Source organism: Eleutherodactylus coqui, chromosome 6, assembly GCF_035609145.1.
Source record: "Eleutherodactylus coqui strain aEleCoq1 chromosome 6, aEleCoq1.hap1, whole genome shotgun sequence".
NCBI lineage: Eukaryota > Metazoa > Chordata > Amphibia > Anura > Eleutherodactylidae > Eleutherodactylus > Eleutherodactylus coqui.
The window spans coordinates 184,202,574-184,224,479 of NC_089842.1; the positions used below are offsets into that span (position 1 = coordinate 184,202,574).

At 48.2% G+C, this 21,906-nt stretch overlaps 1 protein-coding gene across 1 annotated transcript in view; it reads left to right on the forward strand.

The window, feature by feature from the left end:
• The first annotated feature begins 4,800 nt into the window (after window positions 1-4,800).
• BAZ1A (bromodomain adjacent to zinc finger domain 1A) overlaps window positions 4,801-21,906 on the forward strand; it is a 62,958-nt gene continuing 45,852 nt past the window's right edge. Inside the window, exons 1-7 of the mRNA XM_066608430.1 lie at window positions 4,801-4,955; window positions 5,122-5,250; window positions 11,446-11,724; window positions 12,545-12,676; window positions 13,578-13,679; window positions 16,628-16,715; window positions 18,398-18,523. Of these exons, the coding sequence (XP_066464527.1) occupies window positions 5,138-5,250; window positions 11,446-11,724; window positions 12,545-12,676; window positions 13,578-13,679; window positions 16,628-16,715; window positions 18,398-18,523 (840 nt within the window). The 5' untranslated portion in view covers window positions 4,801-4,955; window positions 5,122-5,137. The remainder of the gene's footprint in view (window positions 4,956-5,121; window positions 5,251-11,445; window positions 11,725-12,544; window positions 12,677-13,577; window positions 13,680-16,627; window positions 16,716-18,397; window positions 18,524-21,906) is intronic.

A 21,906-nucleotide genomic window follows, 5' to 3' on the forward strand; every position in this document is an offset into this window, starting at 1 on the left:
CGAATGGCCTTCCAGACAGCGCAAAGTTTTTTCGTAGTTGGAGGACTGAGTAGCTTCCTCCCGGTTCCAGCCCCCTTGGACATAATGATGGCCTAAGTGGGCCCCCCAGTCAGTTGCACTCGCGTCGGTAAAGATGGATACTGGGGATTGCGGGTACCAAACCGTGGCTCTGGCAAGGTTGGTAATGGACATCCACCATTCTAAGGAGGACTTTATCTTGTGGGAAAGGACGACTATCTGATCCAGGGAAGCGGGCGATTTATCCCAGTTGCTCAGGATGAAGTCCTGGAGGGTTCTACAAGGTAATTGGGCCCAAAGGACTACCCAGATGCAGGATGTCATGAGGCCGAGGACCCTCATGCCTCTCCTAAGGGAGACTTTGGTGGCGAGAGAAAGTGCCCGACACCCGTCCAGGATCGCTTTTTGCCTTTCTAGGGGAAGGGATGAACACTGGCGGTGTGAATCCAGAATAACTCCCAGGAATTTTTTCTTTTGTTCGGGCAGGAGACTAGATTTAATGGTGTTGATGATCCAGCCCAGTGATTCGAACAGACGGAGTGTGAGATTGACCTGGAACCGGAGTTCTGAGGCTGATCCTGCTATGATCAGGAAATCATCGAGGTACGGGACGATCAACACCTTACTAGTCCTTAGTGCCGCCACCATCTCTAACACCAGTTTGGAGAACAACCGGGGTGCGGAGGAAATCCCGAACGGCAAGCACGTAAACTGGAAGTGAGAGACTGACCCATCAATCACCAGGGCAAATCGCAGAAACTGCTGGAAATCTGTGTGTATAGGGACATGGTAGTAGGCATCCTTTAAGTCCACGGTGGCCATGACGCAATCTGGTGGGATTGCTGACCGCACCGATTTCATTTTAAACCTTTGATATGAGATTTATTTAGGAATTTCAAATTAATGATGGTTCTATAAGACCCGTTGTTTTTTTTAACGAGAAACAAAGGGGAGTAGCACCCCTTGAACCGTTCTTCTGTGGGAACCCGAGTGATGGCCCCTAGGGACAACAGCTCCTGCACCCCCCAACTGGAGGGCCTGAGCGGACAAGGGTGACTGGCAGGGGGTGACCACGAACCTCCGGGGAGGAGAGGAGGAAAATTCGATTTTATAGCCTTCCGAGACTAAGCGTAAGGCCCAGGGATTGGAAGTCACCTCATTCCATTTAAGGGCGAACCCCATCAGCCTACCCCCTACTTGCAGGGTCTTGGCAGGCGGATTCTCACCCTTTCCACCTTTGGGATAGGACCAGCGTCCAGTTTTCCCTTGTATGTTCTAGAGGGAATAAAGGATGGAGGGTAGGAGGAAGGCCGCTTGAAGGACTTCTCCGTTGGTAGTCCCTGGCTTTTATCCGATGCCTTCTCCAGGAGGGTATCCAAGGAAGGCCCAAAGATTCTATGTCCCTGGAAGGGCAGGGAACAGAGCCTGTTCTTCGATGCGTTATCCCCTGTCCAGGCCTTAACCCAGACGGCCCGCCTGGCTGTGTTAGAGAGGGCTGCTGAACGGGCCCCGAACCTCACCGACTCCATAGAGGCGTCTGCCAGAAAGTCTGTTGCTTGTTGGAGGAGGAGAAGGCAGTTGGAGAAGTCTTCCCTTGAGCCCCTCAGAGATCAGCGTCTGAAGTTGGTCCAACCAGACCATCATAGACCTTGCCACAGATTTGGCCATGATGTTAGCTTTAACGGTCAGGGCTGCCATCTCCCAGGCCTTTTTCATCGCTGCATCCACTTTGGTATCTAGTGGATCCCGCAGTTGGGAAATGTCCTCAAAGGGGAGGGCTGCTTTCTTTGAGACCCTGGCAACCGCCAGGTCCACCTTAGGGACGGTTTCCAGGAAGTCGATATCTTCTGGTGTGAAGACCATTCGATCCTTAAATTCTTTGGACAGGAAGAATTTTTGTTCTGCCTGCTTCCATTCTGTCAGGATCAACTGTTTTAAAATGTCATTAACCGGGAATGACGGTTTTTGTTGCAGTAGGAGCCCCCGAAACAGGCTATCTTGAAAGGATGGCTGCTGCGGCACCTCTTCCTCCACCTGCATGGTGCTTCGGACCGCGTTTAACAGCTGACCCAGGTCCGCCGATGAGAAGTATTTCCTTACATCTTCCATTGGTGGCATGGATTCTGAGGGAGAATCTTCCAGGAGTCCTTCCTCAGAGTCAGACTCCTCTATGTGTGTCCACCTCGCCCTTTTCATAAGGGGCGGAAGAGAAAGAGAGGAGAGAGAGGCTTCAATTTCCTCGCGAATCATGGATCGGATGTCCGTCATGGCAGAGGAGCCCTCTTCACGTACCACTTTTTCTGTACAGTCCGCACATGGTGGCTTGGTGTGGCCCTCTTCTAGCCTCCGCAAGCAGACCGGACATTTGCGCACTCGCTTTTTGGCCTCTCTAACCTTTTGCGCATCTCTGTCCTAAGAGACGGAGACAGCAAAAGGAACTTCCAGCACCTTGATAATTTGTTTCTCCTTCCTCCCCCCCGGTACCAGACCCAAAGGAGGTCTACTCACCAGCAGGCTGCTCTCAGCGTCCTCTCTGGCTGACATCTTCAGTAAAGGTGCAGACAGGAGAAATGCAGGGGAATCCAGCCTTTTAAATTTCAAATTTGGTGCCGACACACCCCCTTTAAGCGAGGCCCCGCCCCCTGCGTGATACGGCCGCGCTGACGTCACGCTGCCACGCCGGACCCGGGGGATGCGCCGCATAGAGAGGGACGCCGACCAGGAGGAACACATGGAGCCGTTGCCGTGCACACGCCGTCCGGACCGGCCCTGAGCCCCTGCTATTCCCCGCATACCTCTGCCTGATGGTGCTGCTGGATCCCGGCTGGAGAGGCCAGGCTTCTGTTCCAGGCCCTCCAGGTACCGAGGCTGCTTCTACCAGTACGACTACCCTCTGGGCAGCGTACTGGAGGAGGATTTTCCACAGGGGAAACAGTGCTGGTGGATCCTGCGAGTGAGGGTCCCCTCGTAGGGTCTCACCCGCGCAAGCTCTGTCAGCCCGACCAGAGAGTCGTCCCCCCAGGGGCGGACAGGCTGCATGGGAGTCTTCTTTTTTCTTTGTTCACCTCCAGCATACACCTGGAGGCTCTGCTTGGACTGTCCTGTAGGGACAGGAAGACACTGGTGAGCCGGTGGTGGGAGTTACCTTTTGTGTTTTTCCGCTTCCTGTCCCAACAGGTGTCCAGCGGACAACCTCCAGGTGTATGCTGTCAGGATGACGAGGGGAAATAAGAGTTTTTTGATGTCTCCATTCAGGAAAGAGTGGATTCTGGAGAGGTTTTTGAGGTGCAGGTGACTAAATATGGGGAGCGAAGGAAAAGTCAAAATCAAATATGACCCCAAGACAGCAGGCGTGCTGATGAGGAATTATGGTGGGACCTCAGCCTGAGATGGAGATATCAGGTTGTCAGTCGGTTAGTAGGCGGTGGAAACACAGTGTTCAGTTTTTGAGATTCAGTTTTAGATAAAAGAGGACAAGGTGTTAGAGTCACTGGCATTTTGTAGTAGTGGGGGTGTGATGGCACAAGTAGTATATAATTGGGGGTATTAAATGTAGAGATAGTATTAAAACCCAAATTTACTGTTAGCCCAATAGGGGCCGTATAGATGGAAAAGAGGAGAGGACCAAGAACCGAAGCCTGAGGAACCCAACAGCAAGGGGAAGAGGAGAAGTAGAGCTGACGAAGCAGACAATGAATGAGCGGTCAGAGATGTAGGAAGAAAACCAGAAGAGCGCAGTGTCCTTAAAGCCGTTAGATCTGAGCATACTGAACATTTGGTGATCTACAATATCGAATGTCACAGAGATCCAGAAGGATCAGTAAGGAGTGGTCACCACTCCATTTAGCTGTCCGATACGTTTTTGGCAGTTTGATAGGAACAGTTTCTGTAGAATATAGAGAGCAAAAACCAAACTGGAAGGAATCAAGGAGAGAGTTATCTGAGAAACAGCTTATTAGAGGAGACTGGACCGGATGGTCTAGGAGTTTGGAGATGAAGGTGAGATTTGAGACAAGTCGGTAGTTGGCAGCACAGGAGGAGTCGAGATGTTTTTTTTAGTAATGGGGATATGACAGCATGTTTAACGCAGAAGAAAGACAGGTTGAATGTTGTAAGGTGACCGATGCCACCAGGAGAGGGGAATCTGGTCATGTGAGAAGAGGAGACTGGAGAGGTCTTCTCTTTGGTCAACTGTTGATGGTGGAGGAGAGAAGGGGATCACAGCTAACCAGGGGCTGGAAGGGATTTCCTGCCCGATGTTGGCCGCTTATTTCAAGGAGAAAAATTGACATCTCTTCAGCACGGAGATCCGTCATGAAGGGGGTGTACTTTGCGGCTGAGGGGGGGGGGGTGAGAAGGGTCAGTCTTTTGGATTGGATACTGAGGGGGTGAGGAGATGAGGGGTGGAGGTGGTATGAGGGTGAGGAAGCCAGTTGGGCAAGGGAATAAGTAAAGTTGTATGTTCTAAGCAGGGATTCTAAGACATTTGGTTCCATCACATAAGGTGGGGGCAGATTCCCTTATGGAAGCCAGAACATAGAAGCCTAATGTGTACAGAGGCCTTGACACTGGCCGCCACAGGCTCCTCTGACACGGAGCTGAGCCCAGACAGCTGCTTCCTGCCTACTACTGTAGCAGACCCTCCACCTTACTGATGGAAGGCGGACTAGCAGACAACGCTTCCCCGCTCCCCTGTAGGAGAGCATCCCAGCGCGCACCAATCAGCGCGGCCCCGTCACACACAATAGGGGAAGATCCGGCGCCTACTTCCCTCTCCCGCCAGCAGCTGCACCGACACAAGCCAGCAGCCCGCCAGCTCGGCTCTTCCCGCCTCCCGGACCTCCTCCAGCGCCTCACAACCGGAAGTACCTGGCGGGACACACAGCGCGCGGAGAGCACCGGCCCGGCCATCTGTGACGCTCGACCGCCGCACATGGGTACCGTAATTTATTTTCTCCCTATTTATAAGCCCGGTGTGCTTTACCGTAATACCCCGTATTTGAGGGCTTGGGGCCTGAGCAGCCCGGCAAGTGCCCGTGTATTAGTGACATTACAGCTCGGGCCGGAATGAGCTGTGTGAATAACGCCTGTCTGTCTCCACAGTGTGCTGCTAGAGAAGATGCCGCAGCTGCACCGAAAGCCGTTCATACGGGCCCCGCCGCCGGCCGAGCTGCAGCCCGGGGAGCGCCTCTTCTACTGCCGGGTAACCAACGAGGTCTTCAGGGACTACGAGTAAGACGGCTCCTCTCTTTGTTGTTCGGCTGTACTCCTCCGCGCTGCTCGTCAATACATGCAGTGTTATTACATGGCCGCACTAGTATAGGCCATGATGGCTGCACGTCTATGCCAGGGCTGTGAATATCATTGGTTCCCCCACACTAGTGAGATCTGACATGTAGCACTAATGGGCATGGCTGCTTATTATTGCTCGTCTCAGGGTGTGTGTGTATCTGTATGTATGTGTATATATATATATATATAGAACACACTAGCAACAAAGTGGATGAGATGTTCAAGATCTCATCCACTTGCAGTAGAAACAATTCTCACAAACGCCTGCGGAAATTGACATGTGATGCGCAATTTAAATCCTCCCTCAACGTGTCAATGGAGGGTATCGGATGTTCTGCGGATTGTACTTGTTCTCCATGAGGGGTGAATTCTGCACGCTTTCATCTGCTGCGGAATGCCCAACTGCGAACATTCCGCAGCAAATCTATCCCATGTGAGCATTCCAATAGACTGGCCGCAAGTCGGCCCATGTAGCCAAGGCAAGGCATGATGCTCAGAGCTTGTTTACACGCAGCACAGCATCACCTGTGTGGGGACCAACCATTTCCTGGCCCACCATTGGTCAGCTGCACTTCTCCCTCTACGCAGGAGCATCTTTGTGCTTGCTAAAAAGACATGATCAGCTGAGGAGCAAGCATTTGCTTGGGGAAATCGGGAAACCTCGCATCGCACCGTGTGCACCCAGCACGTGGCACAATACTGCTGCCAGCTCCATTGAAAACGATGGGTGATGTGAGGGCGCACCCAGAGTTAGGATATGGCACAATTTGTTTTCCGCATCGTGCCATGGGAAAGAATCGCTCAAATGTATGACCCTATTCAAAAGCATGCGGTTCATAGTTGTGAATCTCGCAACACACAAATCTTGTGCGATTTTTATCAGTCGTGTGAAAACTGCCTCGTTATTTGGGGATTTCTCCTGGCATCAGCACTCACATCCTGGGTGCCATGATGCCAGGGACGGTGATGCTGTGCCCTCTGATTGGCTGCAGCGGTCACCTGCTGGAGCTGCTCAGGTCCTTCCCAGACAGCTGAAGAGAGGTGAGTGGTGTCTCTCCTGTTTATTTAAAAAAAAATTAAATCGATGGGGGTGTGGGGTACATTTAATTTTTAATTCCATTTTTCTGTTCCAAAAATGGAACAGCCGGGTAGCCCTAACACAGATGTGAATGAGCCATAAGGGTGAAATGCACACGGCAGACTTGTTGCAGAAATTTCTGTGATCGTCCCGTTACCCCGAGTGGAGCCTGCGTACATCTATGTTCTTGTTGCCAAACAGTCCCATTTGCATGTATGGAACTGGCCTTAAAGGGGTTGTCTCACGAAAGCAAGTGGGTCTATACACTTCTGTATGGCCATATTAATGCACTTTGTAATATACATCGTGCATTAAATATGAGCCATACAGAAGTTATTCACTTACCTGCTCCGTTGCTAGCGTCCCCGTTGCCATGGTTCCGTCTAACTTCGGTGTCTTCTTGCTTTTTTAGACGCGCTTGCGCAGATGGATCTTCTCCCTTCGGCTGGTCTTGGAAGCATCGGCGTTTTGGCTCCGCCCCTTGTACGCGTCATCGCGTAGCTCCGCCCCCGTCATGTGCCGGTTCCAGCCAATCAGGAGGCTAGAACCGGCACACGTCATGGGGCGGAGCTACGCGATGACGCATACAAGGGGGCGGAGCCAAAACGCCGATGCTTCCAAGACCAGCCGAAGGGAGAAGATCCATCTGCGCAAGCGCGTCTAAAAAAGCAAGAAGACACCGAAGTTAGACGGAACCATGGCAACGGGGACGCTAGCAACGGAGCAGGTAAGTGAATAACTTCTGTATGGCTCATATTTAATGCACGATGTATATTACAAAGTGCATTAATATGGCCGTACAGAAGTGTATAGACCCACTTGCTTTCGTGAGACAACCCCCTTAAGCCATGTTCACACTGCGGATTCTGCCATGGAATTGGCCTATAAGAAATCAATGGTCTTGTCTCACACCTCTGCCGTAGATCTGCAGGCAGATTTAGTTCTGTCGATGGACAAAATCAGCTGCGCAATTCTGTACGAAGAAGTAACATGTCACTACTTGACCAGGATCCGTGCTTAAATGTGTCCAAATTGTGCATGGAGATTTTCCCATGGACAGGGCTCAATCCGCATATGGATGTGTGGCAGAATAGCCATGGATTTACAGGTGTGTGGAAAGTTCTGCTGCGGAATCCGCTGTGTGAACATGGCCTACCTGTTCCACTGTTCGTTTTTTCACTAGTTTTGAAAAATGTGCTCTGATGTCTGTATTGACATAGATCTTCGCTCTAGTCCTGTGCAGGTCCTGACATCACTGTAGAATATATCCTTGTCAGGGATTGGAGAGTGATTTTTTTTTTTTTTTTTTACATAGAGGACCTGGGAAAAGGTCAGCAAGGTTAGATGCAGGGCTCTGCGACCCGCCCACACTATCCCCATCTCTTTATATTTTTTCTTCATACTCCTCTCCACTTGTCTATGGGTCAAGCTTCCAGCGCTGTCAATGTTGTCAAGCGGACAATTCCACTGCTTGCTGTTAGTTGGGAAATATTAGACTGGATTGACAGTCTGATGTCACCCATTGGGAGCAGTGGGGACACCCACTTGACACTGACAGCTCTAGGAACTGGACCTAAGAGCCTGTCTGGGTGAAGAGTATGGAAAGAAAAAAATATGGGCTAAGGCCCATTTACACGTACAATGATTACTCAAAATGTGTTTTAATTGAACAAATTTGAGCGATAGTTGTTCAGCGTAAATGCACAAAAATCGCTCACTTGTCGTACACTGTTTGTTAGGCACAGTGTTAAGGCAGCAGAAATGCAGTCCTAAGCTCTCACTCATGACCTGAAGGTTGCGAGTTCAATCCCCGCTTGGTTCAGGTAGCCGGCTCAAGTTTGACTCAGCCTTCCATTATTCTGAGGTTGGTAAAATGAGTACCCAGCTTGGTGATGGTGGTGGGGTAATAAATAAATTACCAGAAAGCAAGAAACCCGCGCGCCATCCAGTGGCTAGTCTTTCTGTGTAAATGTTTGTTTTTTTTGGTTTTTTTTAAAGAGCAACGCTTTGAGGAAAATATTTTTCTGTTTGTAATGGAGCTTGGGTAAAGAGTATAGGTTATCTATCTTTTTCCTTTTTTTGTTAATAAATGCTTTCTTCCCTAATTATCATTTTCAGTGGTACCATGTCAGCGCAGTGGGACTCCTAATACAGCGCCCATTGTGCTGCCTAGACTGCACCTATTGCATCTTATAGACCATCTTAAATGCCAGGCAGCTAATATGACAGTGACGTGGCGGGGGGAGTTTTGTAACTTTTTTTTTTTTTTTTCCTTATTTTTGTTTTTCATGCACCCAGTCTTGTATCTGCTTGCTCTGAAAGTCTTATTCTTGCATTAGTCCACTGTTTTCCTTCTGCTTTCGCCCTTTTGTTTTCGGCTGCTTTTGTGTAAGCCGGACGGGTCTGCAGACATGCAGGGAACCTTGCAGCTGACTGCACAAAGCCTGTGTGTAACTGGAGACGATTGTGTAGACGGGACTCATTGTTCCTGCTGCTGCTGTCCTGTGTTTTCTAAGGAAAAGTGTGTTTTTAATTTTTTGCTCTTTGAAGATGATTATGCGGTTATTAGTATCTTAAAGTATTCTTGGGTTTAGCTGAAGGCCACGAGCCTGTATAACTTGTTCTACTCTTCTGTTAGGTTGTCCTTTGTTCTTTCATTGTTTGAGAGCTTCTAAGCCCAAGTATCGCATGGCTTACCTTGTATGTATTTGTTTTTTTTACTCTTTATTTTTATTTATTTTTTATATATTGTGTGATGGACTCCATCTATTACTTGGCAGCAGCCGTGCAACAGACTCCATCTTGGTGCTGCTGGGTTACCTTGCTGCAACTGGCTGTCAAGTGAGCTTATCTGCCACTTGTAGTCTGGTCTTCTGGTGATTTACTTTAAGGCCTCTTTCACACAGGCAACTGCAATATTGCGGCAATATTGCAGCTTTGTCCTTGCCATTTTGTAGCATCAGCGATGCGTTTCATTGTGAAAAATATCGCATTGCTGTTGCCTGTGCTAAAATAGCGCAATTTATTCCCAGCAGGTTAAGCCCTTGCTGCACTCCCTCCCCCCCAAAAAAATTAAAGGAATACATGCCTAAAAGGTTTGGGCCAGGTTCTCCCACTGCTCTCCGGAGCTCCTGCAGTCCTCGTTCACCCACAGAAGATCATTTCCTGGTTGCGGGATTCATAAATCCCGTCTCCAGGAAGCGATGGCTCTGATTGGTCCTCGAGCACTGCTCAGCCAACCAATGCAATGCTGGATGAACCAATGCGATGGCTCTGATTGGTTCATCCAGCACTGCATTGATTGGCTGAGCAGCGGCCGAAGAACCAATCACAGCTATCGCATTGTGGAAGCCTGATTTATTAATTGGTCAATCAATGCCACAGCTCGGCCAATTCATAAATCCTGCCTCCACAACGCACTTTCAAAACTTTTTTTTTTGAACCTGCTATCTCATGATCATTCTGATAATAGACTCCAGTACTTCTGTAGTGTATTATCACTATTCTTGTATAGGACAGTCCATGGCAGACCCAGACACATCAGCCCTTTGTGATTTCATGTTGAAGAACTGATGAAGTCACAGAAGAAGCGCCCTCTCTCTGTTAACCTGATCAAATTTGATTGCAATATTTAAGGGGTTAACAGCCGAGATCAGTATTCTCACAGATTCCCCGCTGTGGTAATGTAAGGCCAGCTGTCAGTTACAGCCACCTCCTGTTGCGGATGGCGTTAGCTCAGGAGCTGTGCCCATGCCGACTAAATGATGTAGATATAAGTCATTTCTTGGGAATCCCGTTCCACCCAGGATAGGTTTATATAACTTGTCACTGCACGCATATAGTGGGCCTCATTTTTTAAAACTGTTAAACCCCTTCCTGCCAAAAGAAGGTGTAAGGAACCTCCGAGGAGCCATGAAGTCCCTCGCTCACTTAATGGAGTCTGGAGGACGGTCCGGTTAGGCTAGGGCTACGTGGCAACTTTGGCTGCCCCAGGGGACGTGGAGCAAAGATCACTGCAAAACCCTATTACCTTACACGTTCATTGAAGTCTGTAGGGTCGTGATTTCAAGTTGCTGCGACCCAAAAATTGTCAAAAATTCCAACCTCTCGATTATTTTGTGATGTGTTGGTCACAGCAACTTTTAAAGTCACACCGTGACATTAATGACGTTAGAGACTCTGAGGTGGCAGGCTACACAGTAATTTTTGGTCATGTGGCCCAAATTGCTGGGTAGCCCTAGCCTTATCTATAAGGCCTCATGTCCACGGGAAAAATAGGATTTTAAATCCGCAGCGGATCACCCGCATGCGGATCCGCATCCCATAGGGATGCATTGACCACCTGCGGGTAGATAAATACCCGCGGATGGTCAATAAAAGTGAATTTTTAAAAAATGGAGCATGAAAAATAAAAACGTGACATGCTCCATTTTTGTGCGGGTCTCCCGCGGGGACGGCTCCTGCAGGCTTCTATTGAAGCCTTTGGAAGCCGTCCAAATCCGCGGTAGACCTAAAATAAGAATAACTTACCCGCAGCGGACCGGGCAGGTCTTCTCTTCTTCACGGCCGGATCTTCTTGCTTCGGCCCGGCGGATGTGCCCGGCGCATGCGCGCGGCACGCTGCCGGCGTGCCGAGTACATCCGCCGGACGAAGAAAGAAGATCTGGCCGTGAAGAAGATAAGACCTTCCCGGTCCGCTGCGGGTAAGTTTATTCTTATTTATTCTTCTTTTCAGCGCTCATGTCCGCGGGGCAGGAGGAACCTGCTACGGATTCTCCATGGAGAATTTGTAGCGGGCCTGATTTTCCCCGTGGACATGAGGCCTAAGAACTGTGTGGTGCTTTGATATCTTGTTACATGCTCTTTCCTGCAACAATGTGTCTCCAATCCAGTATTGCTCAACTGAACATGTTAGAACAAAGATCTCTGGATAGATAAAAAGTGGATTCCCCTGTAATTCTAGATGAGCATTTCTTTATCTTTGAAGTTTTGTGACAACTTCTGTATTAATCTGTAATGTAAGTGATACATTTTCCCTCTTTGCTTTCTTATTACAGCGAGTTTTTCGAACGCACTATCCTATGCAACAGTCTTGTCTGGAGCTGCTCCTTCACTGGGAAGTCTGGACTTACTTATCAAGAGGCACTTGAATCTGAGAAAAAAGTGAAAAAAAGCTTGCTGAATTTCCCCGAGCCTATAATCGTGTCCGTGTTATATCTTGCCACACTCGCCAATCATGAGAGGGTGTCTGATCTGTGTGATGACATCTATGAGTATGTGAAGGACCGATTCTTTATCGGGGAAACCGTAACTGTGGTGAGAAACAGCGGTGCAAGGTAACGTATTTTTATGAATATTGGTGGTATCTGATTCACTACTGAAATTGGATAATTTGCAGTAAAGCTGCATCTTCTAGCTGCTTTAAAAGGTTGCATTTTTGGCAAGTCCCAAACTCAAGAAGTGGAAAAAAAAAAAGGAATAGTCCTCATGACTGCAGATTTTTCAAGCCATGCGTAGCAGTTTTCACCCCTTCAATTAAATTGAATAGAAGGAGTGACATTTGCTGCTGATCTGTAGTCAAAATCCACAGCAAACGGGGCGCATTTTGGTGTGGGTTTGCTGAGGGATTTCTACATACCCTTATTGTACTGTGCATAAAGGCACCAAGAGCACAGCCATGGTGACTATCCTTGGGCTAACTAATCAGTAGTTGATTGGCAGCGGTCTGTTACTTGGGGGGGCCCCCAGCGATCAGCATTTTCTTGGGCTACTGTCAATGTATAGGGAGCATGGACCTGCTGTTCTGTGCCGTCAGATAGCCGCTTGAAAAAGACCTGGAAGGTTGAAACGTTGCCTGTATATCTGATTATGGAATAATAAAGGCTTTTTGATTAAAGAAGCTCTACACCATTTATGCTGCCACATTCCACTTTCATTACTCTTAACATGATTTTTAACAGTTTGTCCAACATGAAAGCCTTCATTGTTGCGTTCCTCTTCAGATTCCACGTGGTAGAGAACAATAGATGTGACAATGCAAGTTGCATGAATGTTATCAGCCTCTGTGTGTCTGCAAGTATCCCTGAAGCTGGGACAACCTGTGAAAACTTGCCTTCCATGGAGCGCTTCTTACTGACTCACTTTTCTTTGTGTCAGGTTGGAGTGTACGGTCTTGGAAATTAAACTTCCGCCACAGGAGAACGGGATGACAAATGGGCACAATATCCACAGCGACACAATTGTAATCAGTGACAGCGATGATGACTCTCCGGTTGTCCCAGATAGCTGGTAATGATAAAGAAGTTGTTAAAGGGAGTCTGTCACCAGATTTATGCTGTCCTATGTGAGGCCACCATAAACTAGTGACAGAAGCCTTGTGTGTGATTTACCATATTAAACCGGCCTCACACGAACGGGTTAGATTCAGCAGCGGAAGACTTGCGATCACTTGCGGAAAGTAATTGTGCATGATCATGGATGCAAGTGTTTTTCACGTGGATGTACACTAGGCACAGCGTATCGCCCCAGCTTAAGAAAACTCTCCTCTTCAGCCAGCATTCCGGCTCTTCTATGTATTTTATTTTGAACTTGCCAGCGTATGGGCGATGGAACCCTCGCATCTATTGGCTTCAGTTGGGGCCATCCACGCGGAATCCGCTCTAAAATGGAGCATGCTGTGACATTTTTTAATTCCATTCACAGAATACACAATTCATATCTGCGAATGTTAATGAAAAAGCGGAAATGCATGCCTTTCGTTGCATGATTTGTGCCACGGATCTACCGCGGAATCTGCAATCCAAATCCGCCTGTGTGAGCCCGGCAGTACTTGTGTATATATTAAATAAATTTCTGTGTATCGCATGAGCCCAGCTTGTGAATCCACCTGACACTGATTAGCAGCTTTCTTCTGATAGGTGATGTTTAGACGCTTTAATAATTTAATCTCCAATATTTTAGCAACTTCAGGATTTCTTTACTTAATCTCCTTGTTCTTTAGATTTCTTGTATAATTTTACGTGTGGGCAGTAAGTGGGTAAGGGTTCCAGAAGTATTACTATTGAGTAGTTCCAGACTACTGAATATTAACCTCTTATCTTAGCTTTGAAAACCATGACTATGGTTGTGGATTGTAGCAGAAGTGATCAAAGCTACGGAAAGAATAATGGTCTTTTCTCCTCTCATTCAGGAAGAAAATAGAGCCTATTGACCCAACTTTATTGAAATACAAAGTTAAACCGATTGTACAAGAAATGTATGAATCTGTGACTGTGAAACAATGCCAAGTCAGGTATGTATGCCGTCTGTAATACAGTACTGGTTTGATAATATGACTATAAAGTATGTTACAATACAGCTTTGTTCTCCCTTGGCTGACTTTATGGCAGCCTGCTGGCCCATTATGTTACCACTGCCTGAGTGTGCATGTGTTTTCAATAGGGAGACTCCTCTGGCAGCAGCTTATGCCTCAGAGAACAATAAGATTGGGCATGTTGAAATCCAACATGCCTAATTCTTCGAACCCCGACATATGCTGATGGCTGGCTTAATTCAAAGGTATATTCCTATTTTGGCTTTTCATGGCCCAGATAGGAAAACCTGGAAGCTGTACTCTGACTTACTGTAGGAAAGAGCTTAGCCCTGCCCTCTTTTTGTAGCTCTTGTTGAAGTGAATGGCAACTATGGAAACAGTGTAGCACAGCTGTGCTACGCTGTTTCCATAGCTCTCATTCACTGCAATGAGAGCTGTGGAAAGAACACAGCCCTAAGTACTCTGTTCTTTTGTAGGCTCCAGCCAGGTGGTTGGTAGCCATGGCAGTGAGTTCCTATGGAAAGCCGTTGATGGTAGTACCCTCTTTTAATGGTTTGACTATTTTCAGTCATGTAATTTCCTAAATTTTACTAAAGAGTGTAGCTATACAGTACAGTGTTAGGTCTGTATCCTGCAAATGGTTTTTCTCGTCCATGTCATTTGGGGACATACCTGAAGACCGTGGGTATAGCTGCTGCAAGGCAGACACTAAGCAAAAGAGCGTTATTTCCTGCTCGCAGCTTATACCCCTCCTGCAGGCACCAAGCTAATCTGTTTTATCTTGGTGTCCTTAGGAGGCAGTCTGCTTCCTTCACCAATTTTCAACTGGTCTTTTCCTTCAGGACTGGGAGTACAGGGCTGGTACTAGACTCTTCCTGTTAGCCCACAGAGGAGAGTTAACAACGTGGAGTCAACCACCCGGTTGTATGCTTTACCCTCAAAGGATAAGGAGGCATGGTCCTCAGACTAAGTGGACCGTCATCTGTGTGCTTATAGCATATGACCTACTCATAGATTCTCCATGGTGCATTACTGTTCGAGGCCCCTCTTCCATCTAAGTCTAGACACACTTTGTTTTGCGGTGTGGTGGCTGAAGATGCAATTTTAATAGCTTGTGGTTTTATGAAACCAGACTATGCTGAAGGTTAGCAAGCTCTCATCCTTTCAGGTTTACTACTGTGTGGGAAAAGCTTTCATCCTCTGCTGCAAGTAATGTATTCATCCCATGTGCTTTTTCTATTCCGACTACTGTCCTTTCTCCAAGAAGATCTTGACTTTTACTTGGGCCTCAGTCCTTTGAAAGGTCAGGTACTGGCTCTGTCCATTCTTTTACAGCTCCCTTTGACATCAAAAGCATTTGTTCGCACTTTCATAAAGGGAGTTGTGTACGCTTTCCCTACTTACTGTGCTCCAGTTCCGCCTTGAAATTTTAATCTGGTCCTAGGCACCTTGTAGTCGCATCCCTCTGCGCGACATTCCGACTTCCCTCCTTGCCTGCATAGTGGTGGTTTTGGTGTCTGTTGCCTCAATTCTCCAGTTTTCCGAACTTGCAGCCCTGATGGCTAAGCTTCTATTCACCGTACTACATCGGGACTAGGTGGTCATCCATCCTGTTCCCTCCTTCCTACCGTAGGTGGTATCGTCCTTCCACATCAATGAGGACGTTGTTCTACCCTCCTTCTGTCCTTCACACACTCACCTGAAGACACACACTCCATAAGTTGTATTTAGTTTGTGTTCTGCAAATTTACTTGTCTTAACTGTCCACCTGAAGACTCTCCAACTCCCTTTTCTTAATTCTTGATGGTCCGAGATGGGACCTTGTAGCTTCTGAAGTTATTTCATGTTAGATCAAGTCGGCTGTGGTAGAGGCATACTCTCCTAAGGTCAGGGAACCTCCCTTCCGCATTACTGCAGATTCAACTTGGGCTGTGGGCACCTCTTGGGCAGCGCACAATTGTGCTTCCACTCTTCAAATCTGTAAGGCCCGCCATGTAGGCCTCTACATAAAGTTGACACGTGCATCCGCTGACGCTTTTCTTTTGGTGAGTTTTGCCGTTTCATACATAATTTTCCCACCCTCAGGGACTGCTCTAGATTTACCCGCGGTCTTCAACTGTGTCTCCCAATGACGCAGACGAGAGAATTGGAGTTTCTTTTTCTTTACCGTAAAATCTTTCTCATCACGTTCATTGGGGGAGACAGCACCTGCCCACTTTGCTTCTTATGACTCTCCAAGACTATTGTCCTTGTTGGAGCATTTGTTCCAAGTGTCTCACATGGTGGTGAACTGTTTACATTTTTCACTGTTTTCACCCTGCCTGGCTTCTACTACTTGCATACAAACTCATTAGCCTGACGTCTGCAGGAAGGGTAAAGCTGGTAGGAGAAGCTAACCCTCTTGCCTAGTGTCTGCCTCCTAGTAGCAGCAGCTATACCCACAGTCTTGAGCTGTCTCCCAGTGAACGTTAGGAGAAAGATTTTATGGTAAGTGCGCAAAAAAACATTTTTTTTTGCTGTGTATCCAGTTACAGCCTGTTTGTACGAAGCTGAATACTGCATCAGTGCTAAACAGACATTATTTACATGTAAAAGTTTTTTTTGTGGGTGTTTTTTTTTTTTCTTCTAAAGAAAGTTAGAAATCAGGAATGCATGCTGTTTGAATTAGATGTTGTCTTATTATTGTCATGGCCTGTTAAACATCATGGGACCCTATTGTCATTGCCTGACCTGTCATAGATTTGTGCAGCTTTTACAAGGCATGATCCTGTTTTTAGGCCTTCGTAATATAAAACTCTGCTCCACTTTACTCTTGCCAAATTCCATCTGCAGCAAAAAAAGCTAATCAGGTCTTCAATGTCATAATTGACAGCAAATGTCTAATTTGTGTGCTAAATACTATTAACTTGCTTCTTTCTTCCTTCTAGTCGGAAATCTTCTATATTTTCACAAGATAGATTGAAACACTTCTTGAAACTTCACTGTGAAATACAAAATGGGATAGTGAAGCCCAAGGTAACTTTTATGTTTATAATTATGTAGATTTAAAGTGCGTCTATCTATTTTTTTGACCCTGCAGCCCCTAATGGGCCATTTACACAGGACTATTATCTCTCACTTTTCACAGGTTTTATCACTGACTCTGTCAGCTTAAAAACCATCGCTGAATCGCGGGGTTGTCCTATGTGATTTTAATTTATTTTTTTCCCCAGCACAGACTAGAACATGCTGCGATTCTCCCTTGCTAGTGGAAAATCGCAGCTGATTTCCGCTTGTGTGGAGGGGAGAATCTTGTATCATAGCATGTCTATGGACGGAATTTGTGGCGGGCGTCTGGCCGCAAATTCCAAAGCGATAATCCTTTCGTGGGCATTTGGCCTAAGGCCTCATGTCATGGGGAAAATCAGGCCCGCTACGGATTCTCCATGGGAATCCGTAGCGGGTTCCTGCTGCCCCTCGGACATGAGGGCTGAAAATAGCAATTACTCACCTCTCTGCATGCTCCGGATCTTCCCTTCTGCGCGGCTTGATCTTCTCTCCATCACTGCCGGATCTTCTTTCTTCGGCCTGGCGGGTGTGCACGGCACGCCGGCTGCGTGCCGCGCGCATGCGCCAGCCAGAAGAAAAAAGATCCGACCGCGACGGAGAGAAGATCAAGCCGCGAAGAAGGGAAGATCCAGAACAGGTGAGTGTATTCTGATTTTAGGTCTCCCGCGGATCCGGACGGCTTCCATAGGCTTCAATAGAAGCCTGCGGGAGCCGTCCCCACGGGAGACCCGCACCTAAATGGAGCATGGTCCGGATTTTTTCATGCTCCATATTTTTTCTAATTCCCTTTTATTGACCATCCGCGGGTATTTATCTACCCGCGGGTGGTCAATGCATCCCTATGGGGTGCGGATCCGCGTGCGGGTGATCCGCTGCAGATTTTAATTTATTATTTTGCCCGTGGACATGAGGCCTAAAGGTAGCCATCAGCAGGAGATTAAGCCCATGTTCTCTGCAGGACTTCTACTATTTCTTCACAATCAAAAAAAAAAAAAGAAAATGCTGCAGACTGACATCTAATGCAAGCATGAAAGAAATTTCTGTGATCAATTAATTTTCAAAAATCTGTGGCTGATCAAATAGCATCTGACACCACCTGATATCATCTTGTGCCGTTTACTGAAGATCCCTTGATATAGGTAAATTCCCCTGGTGACTCCTCGGGGGATGTCGCATGTTTTCTTGGCAGCTTGTTTTTGCAGAGTGGTTTGCCATTGCCTGTCATCATTGCGCCAACAGAAGATTGCTTGTTGGTAACGGGCTTTTAAACCCGGCCTCTAGCAAATGATTGCTCAGATTGGCTGAGCTGCAGTGATAGGATAAACCAGTCAAAGCCCAAACCCCTCCCCTTTCCCTAAAATCAGGGTAGGGCTTATTTTCGTGGAAACGCGGTAGTTTTTGCGACTTTTATTCACAAGGAAGAGTAGAACCCCCTGCCATAGGGAAACTGTAACCTTTCTCTTATATGCCATCGCAAGTAAAGGTGCTTTGTTTAGGAGTCATGTAGTATGTTGTTTTTTTTTAAATTGGAATAAAGTTGGTTTCTATTACATTCTCAAACTTGCAAATAAGCAATGGCTATATGTGAGGCAAATTTCCAGATTTAATCCTACAATGTCCTGTATGTTTCCACTCTCACTAATTTGCAGGCAAGTAGTATTGCAAAGTATCACATCTTGGAGAAAAATTACTTTCATTATTTTCCTGATGAGCCTCCTCGATTCGTAGTATCCGCAGAAAAAAAAGCTGCAGCAGCCAGAAAGCACTTGAGAAGGGTAAGTGGTCTGAAGGGTAAGACATTGGTTTATGAAACAGGTTTTCCAGAGCGTCATCCCGACGGCCCCATTACATATGGAGGTTGCCCTCTGACCCAGGTAGGGACAGGAAGAGTTTAAAAGCACCTCCCCTTCCACCATGCTTTAGTGTCTTCCTGTCCCTACGGTGGGACAGATGAACAAGCTCCAAGCATGCTGCGGAGGTAAAAAAGAAAACTTACCACACGCTGTGCGATCCCCCTGGAGGGGTAGAGGTCGGGGCCGCATACTCCCGAGTCCCTGCAGCAGCGCTGGTCTCCCTCGCGCAGTCCGCATGTTCGGGCCGCCGCTGCCGCGATGGGATAGTTCCTCCTGGCAGGGGGGCGGCGGCGGCGGCCTCCCTGGTCCTCGGCGCACATAGCGGTGACGTCATCCGGCATGGTGACGTCACGTGCTCAACGTAGGGGGCGTGGCTACCGGCGAGAACCCGGAAATGGGCGCCAAATTCAAAAATCCACCCCATATAAGCAGGCTAAGCTCCATGGAGGATCCTGCTGACTGCCAGACAGTGCATGTGAGTATGTCTACCCGCGACAGCTCAGCACGAGAGGGAGAGACTGATACCCTACAAACTGTAAGTAGGCTATATGCCAAAAGGAAATGCGCAAAAATTGCCACTTGTACCAAGTCGGATGCATATATGTTCCCCTTTTTTCTCTCCCCTCTCCCCCACTTTGCATGGGTAGATGGATAAGGAAGGTCCAAAGAAAACGGACCCAAGAAAAAAGTAAAAAAAATGCGTCCTCTGCAGCAAAAGGCTCGAGGAAAATTATAAAAAGCCCCTATGCGAGGAATGCACGGGGAAAATACTTGCAGAAGAAAAAGCGGCGTTTAAATCTGACATCCGCTGTATGATCGGGGAAGAATTGCAGGCCTCTATGGCATCCCTTCCCCAGGCCCAGCCAGGTCCGTCACGGGTCCCTAAAAGGCCAAGGCAGACCGAATCGGCGAGCTCACTCTCCGGTGAATCACTGGAGCTCCTGTCTGAAGGAGAATTAGAGGACCCACCAGTTCCTATAGAAGATGAGAGAAAATATTATTTCCCCAGTCGTCTCCACGACAGCACCAATTGAGATTGCCTCCTCCTGATAGGACAGGAACACACTGAGAGGTTAAAAGCTCCCCCCCCCCTTCCCCACTTTCCTCAGTGTCTTCCTGTCCTGCCAGGGGGCAGGATCTCTGAGAGGGGCTGGTGGAGAAGCCAGCCAGGATTACTTACAGGCGGATCGGAGGGCAGTGGGTCAGCCTGTCCTTCCTTCCAAGCCAGACGACTCCCGGGACGCCACATGGGGTGGTAACCCCTGGGCCAGGTTCCTCCCGCGGCGGCCCATGGGGGGGGACAAAGCGGGAGCCTCACTCCCCCTCGTCCTCCCTGCAGAGTTACAGCGCGGTGCTCCAGGAAGCCCTTTGACACGGGGGGGGGGGGGGGGGGGGGGGTGGCGGGGCGCTGCGTCACGTATCCAGCGTGATGACGTCATCGCGTCTGCATCAGGAGCGGAGGGGGCGGGGCTTAGCGCAGGAGCGCGAAAATTTAAAAAGATAGTAACCTGAGAGAAGCCAGAACAAACCAGCACTACAGGTCGCAAGGTGTCTGCAGCACCTGTATAGTAATGAGTGCTCCAGCCCCAGAGACAGCTGAAACCTCAGCCTCAGTGGCCGTAAGTAGCCAGTGCGGCAAAAAATTCTATGCAAATATCCAGTGTATTGTGTATGGGAAAAATTGCATATTTACCCGCAAAAATGCTTTATTTGTCAGGGGGATAAAAATGGCATCCCCCCCCCCCCCCCCCCCGAACAAAACTCAGAAAATGCGTGGAATGCGGGATAAGACTGCCAGCTACGTACCAGAGGCCTCTATGCAAGGCATGCGTAGCTAGGCTAGTCAAAGAGGAATCGGGGGGATTCATGGCGGACGTTAGGAAGCTGGTGAAAGAGGTTAGATCAGCCCTAACGTCACAGCTGGCACCGCCAGCGAAACGCCAGAAAAGGGCGTATGTTCCTGACGAGCCTTCCAACTCCGAGAGTTCTATTGGGTCGGAGCAAGAGGAACAGGTGGCCGAGGAGTCCTCAGATGAGTAGGATTACAAAAGATACTTATTCCATCAGGACGACTTAACGGAATTGATTAAGTCAGTCAGGGCTACACTAAAAATGGAAGAGCCCAGAGAACCACGTACCTTACAAGATGAGATATTCGGGGGACTAGGGTAGAGGTGCAGGCATACCTTCCCTGTCCATAAGAAGATCACCAAAATAATCCATAAAGAGTGGAGGAAACCAGACGCAAGCTCCTTCTCCACTAAAGGGGTAAAAAGAAGGTACCCATTCGAGGAGGAAGTTTGCGCAAGCTGGGAGGAGGTACCTAAGGTAGACTTCCCTGTGGCCAAAGTAGCCAGGAAAACGACCCTGCCCTTTTGAGGACGCCGCACAGTTAAAAGATCCCATGGATCGCAAAGCTGAGGGCCTTCTAAAGAAATCATGGGAGGCAGCGGCAAACATATTTAGGCCAGGGATCGCAGCCACTTGTGTGGCGCGGACTCTGGGGGTATGGCTAGTACAGCTACAGCTAGACCTAACCAATAAGACGCCGAGGGAACAGATCCTAAATTCCCTTCCGATCCTGCGTATGGCAACAAATTTCCTAGCGGACGCCGCGGCCAAAACCGTCAAACTCTCGGCGAAAGCTGCAGCCCGGTCTAACTCAGCCAGAAGAGTGTTATGGCTGAAATCGTGGTCAGGCGAACTAGCCTCAAAAAATAAGCTATGCGCCCTCCCGTTCTGCGGCCAGTTTTTGTTCGGACCGGACCTTGACAAGATTCTAGAGAAGGCGGCCGACAAAAAGAAGGGATTCCCGGAAGAAAAGCCACAGAGAGGGAAGACCTTCTTCCGGGCCCCAGTGCAACAGCCAGAGGCCTACCGAGGCAAGGGCAAGACAGGCCGCTGGAGTTACCCCAAGGGGGGCAGAGGAAGGAACGTCCTCTTTAACCCCCACCAGGGGGAGCCAAAGCAGAGACCCTGACGCCATCCCCGTAGGGGCAAGGCTGGGGAGCTTTGTGGATCAATGGGCCGCGATTTGCGAAGGCCCATGGATCCCAAAGATCTTTTTGTTTAAAAGTGCTTTATTAATTTTCAATACTCAGTTGTACAATCATTTTCAAAAACATTTCAACAGCATCTATTACTTTCTTGCTCATTAAACTTCTTGCTTGTACTCAATAAAGGTTTTCATCCCGCCCACCCCTGCTAGTTACGCTTATAGTTGCTTCTAGTAAACTTTTATGATCGTCTTATTCTAAAACTTTGTAACATCATAGAAGGGAAAAGGGGTAGGAGGGGTCTAAGGT